At 29.3% G+C, this 3225-nt stretch overlaps 1 protein-coding gene across 1 annotated transcript; it reads left to right on the top strand.

Annotated features, from left to right (window-relative positions):
* Positions 1–717: 717 nt before the first annotated feature.
* On the top strand, positions 718–1489 carry LOC140175754 (secreted RxLR effector protein 161-like). The gene is made up of 2 exons (XM_072204303.1): positions 718–1165; positions 1377–1489. Exons 1-2 carry the CDS (start codon positions 718–720, stop codon positions 1487–1489), a joined length of 561 nt encoding a protein of 186 aa, XP_072060404.1.
* The last annotated feature ends 1736 nt before the right edge of the window (positions 1490–3225 follow it).

Raw genomic sequence — 3225 nt, 5'->3', positions numbered from 1 at the left:
AATGGAAGCTCTAGAGAAGAATGAAACTTGGAAAAAGTGTATCCTACCGACAGAAAAAAATTCAGTCGGGTGCAAATGGATTTTTACCGTTAAACACAAGGCAGATGGCACTATTGAACGGTAAAAGGCAAGGTTGGTGGCCAAAGGTTATACACAGACCTATGGTATCGACTACACTGAAACTTTTTCACCAATTGCAAAGATTAATACTATCAGGGTGTTGTTTTCAATAGCAGCAAATGAAGATTGGTCACTCCATCAATTTGATGTCAAGAATGCTTTCTTGCATGGAGAGTTGAAAGAAGAAGTGTACATGGAAGATCCTCCAGATTTCTCAACAGGATTTAGAAAACATGAAGTTTGCCGGTTAAAGAAGGCTCTTTATGGACTTAAACAATCTCCACGTGCCTGGTTTGGAAGATTTACAGATGCCATGAAAAGGTATAGGTACAAGTAAAGTAACTCTGATCATACCCTTTTTTTTTTGAAAAAACGGGGATATTTAATCACTTGCCTAATAATCTATGTGGATGATATGATCATAACGGGAAGTGATGCTGAAGAAATTGAAAAATTGAGAAGGAACCTATTTCCAAACATCGAAATGAAGGATTTGGGAAGATTAAAATATTTCTTAGGAATAGAGGTTCTACGATCCAGCAAAGGAATCTTTATCTCCAAAGAAAGTACATCTTGGACCTTCTGACAGAAACAGGAATGGCGGATTGCAAACCAATAGATACGCCCATGCAAGTTAATCACAAGTTGAAGATAGTAGAAGGTGCCACCCTAGCAGATAAAGAAATGTACCAGCGACTGGTTGAAAAACTAATTTACTTATCACACACTCGGCCTGACATAGCTTATGCTGTGGGAATAGTAAGTCAGTTTATGCATAAGCCACAAGAAGATCATATGGAAGCTGCCATGAGGATAGTTCGATATTTGAAGGGAGCTCCAGGAAGTGGAATCATTTTCAAAAGGAATGGCCATTTGAAGGTTGAGGCATACACCGATGCAGATTGGGCGGACAACCCAAATGATAGAAGATCAACAGCTGGTTACTTTACACTTGTTGGAGGCAACATGGTAACTTGCAAAAGCAAGAAGCAGAAAGTTGTAGCTCTTTCAAGCGCAGAGGCAAAATTTCGAGGGATCGTTAAAGGTATCACTGAAGTATTGTGGATAAAAAAATTGATGACTGAAATTAGGTTTCCACCACAATTGTCAAGCTAGTTGAAATGTAACAACAAAGTTGCAATCAGCATTTCAGAGAATCCCGTACAACATGATAGAACAAAACATGTTGAGGTGGATCGACACTTTATCAAAAAAAATTGAAAATGGTATTATTAAGCTTCTATTTGTGAGATCAGAAGATCAGTTGACTGATAGTCTTACTAAAGCAGTTTCAAGACAAACCCTTGCTAAAGTTCTAACCAAGTTGAGTATTGGTGATCCCACTACTCACCTTGAAGGGGAGTATTAGAATATCATAATTAGGGAACAAAATCAGGAAAATATCAAAGAAGATTAGAAAAAAAAAATCAATATAATTTATTAGGATATTATTCCATAACGAGTATACTCTTAGCGTACTGTTGGTCTATATATTGGTAAGAACCTTGTAATCACAGATGAAAAATATGAATAATAAAAATAATACTTTTCTAAATAATTCTTTATTTCTTTTCTAAACTCTTTGTACCATGGTAACATGTTGGTCCCTATAATTTCGTAAAATTTTCAATTAGGTCTCTATACTTTTTTTCTTTTCAATTGGGTCCTTACACCAATTTTTTTTTCAATTAGGTCCCTCTTGGCAGTAATTGACTTAATTTTATAGGGATCCAATTAAAAAAAATAATTGGTACAGGGACCTAAATAAAAGAAAAAAAAAGTGTAGGGACCAAATTAAAAAAAATTTGGTGCAAGGACTCAATTAAAAGAAAAAAAAGTACAAGAACCTAATTAAGAATTTCGCAAAACTATAGATACCATCAGAATAATTAAACCTAACAATAATAATAGTAATATGAGTTTAACTAATATTTATTTTAACTTTTAAGAATACATGTCAAAATTGTTATTAGTGAAAATATTTACATTTACTCTTTTAATAAATAATGTATTATAAATGAATTATAAACTTAAATTTTATATATTTGTCATGAAAACTATATTTCAATTGATAGCCTTAATATTTTTTTTTCCTTAGATATAAATTAATAGTAATAATAATAATAACAATAATAATAAATATTTAGTTAAAGGCATATTTTAGGAGTATAATAACAAAGTGATTAATATATGTGATATATTGAAAATATAGAAAAGAAAAATTAGACAATAACACTTTGTTTGGATACAAAATAGAAAATGAGACGAAAGAAAATAGAAAAAAAGAAAATGAGAGAAAAGAGAATGAAAGAAAAAGTTGATTTTTTTATTTTTTTTTATGTTGTTTTGATAAAAAGAAAATAGATAGAAAGAAAGTAGGAAAATTTTTTTTTCAGATAGAAAAAAAGTAAGAGACGAGAAAATCATAATCAACTGAAATTATATTTATACCCTTACTTATATTATATATAAATTATAATATATTAATATATTTAAATTATTTTTGTAATAAAAAAAAGTGATTTCAATTATATTTTAGAATTTTAACATATTATCTTTATTAATAATAATATTTTTTTTTGAATTTATCCTTTTTTATAATAGTATTTCTGAGATAGCTAGTTACATTATTAGAAATTTTGCTTTCAATTTTAACACAATGGATAAATTGATAATTCAATTCCTAATTTATATTTTATAGACATTCTGTTGTTCCTGATAATTAATGTTTATATAGACGCTTAAATTTGTCTTATTTAGTTAAAGGTTTTTTTTATTCTGCTTTTGTAGGCTCGACTAGTTTATATAGTCAAATTCTTAAACTCTTATCCCATTTTATGGTCGAGAGCTTTAACAAACGATTGAAAAAAAATTGCAAATATAAAAAAAAAATATTTTTTCAATAGTTTCTAATAAAATATTTTTTATATAATTCAATTAATATATTTATTAGCAAGATACTTATAATTAATAAAGTGACAATGATTATTCAAGCCTTCAAGGGTTGTCTTTGGGAGAGTGATGAGAATCTTGTAATGATATCTTTTGGCGTGTAGTATTAAACTGTAGGACACTGATTTATCTTTTTCTTGTCATAATGGTGCC

Source organism: Arachis hypogaea, chromosome 10 (assembly GCF_003086295.3).
Source record: "Arachis hypogaea cultivar Tifrunner chromosome 10, arahy.Tifrunner.gnm2.J5K5, whole genome shotgun sequence".
Taxonomy (NCBI): domain Eukaryota; kingdom Viridiplantae; phylum Streptophyta; class Magnoliopsida; order Fabales; family Fabaceae; genus Arachis; species Arachis hypogaea.
This window is presented reverse-complemented; position numbering and strand designations above follow the sequence as displayed.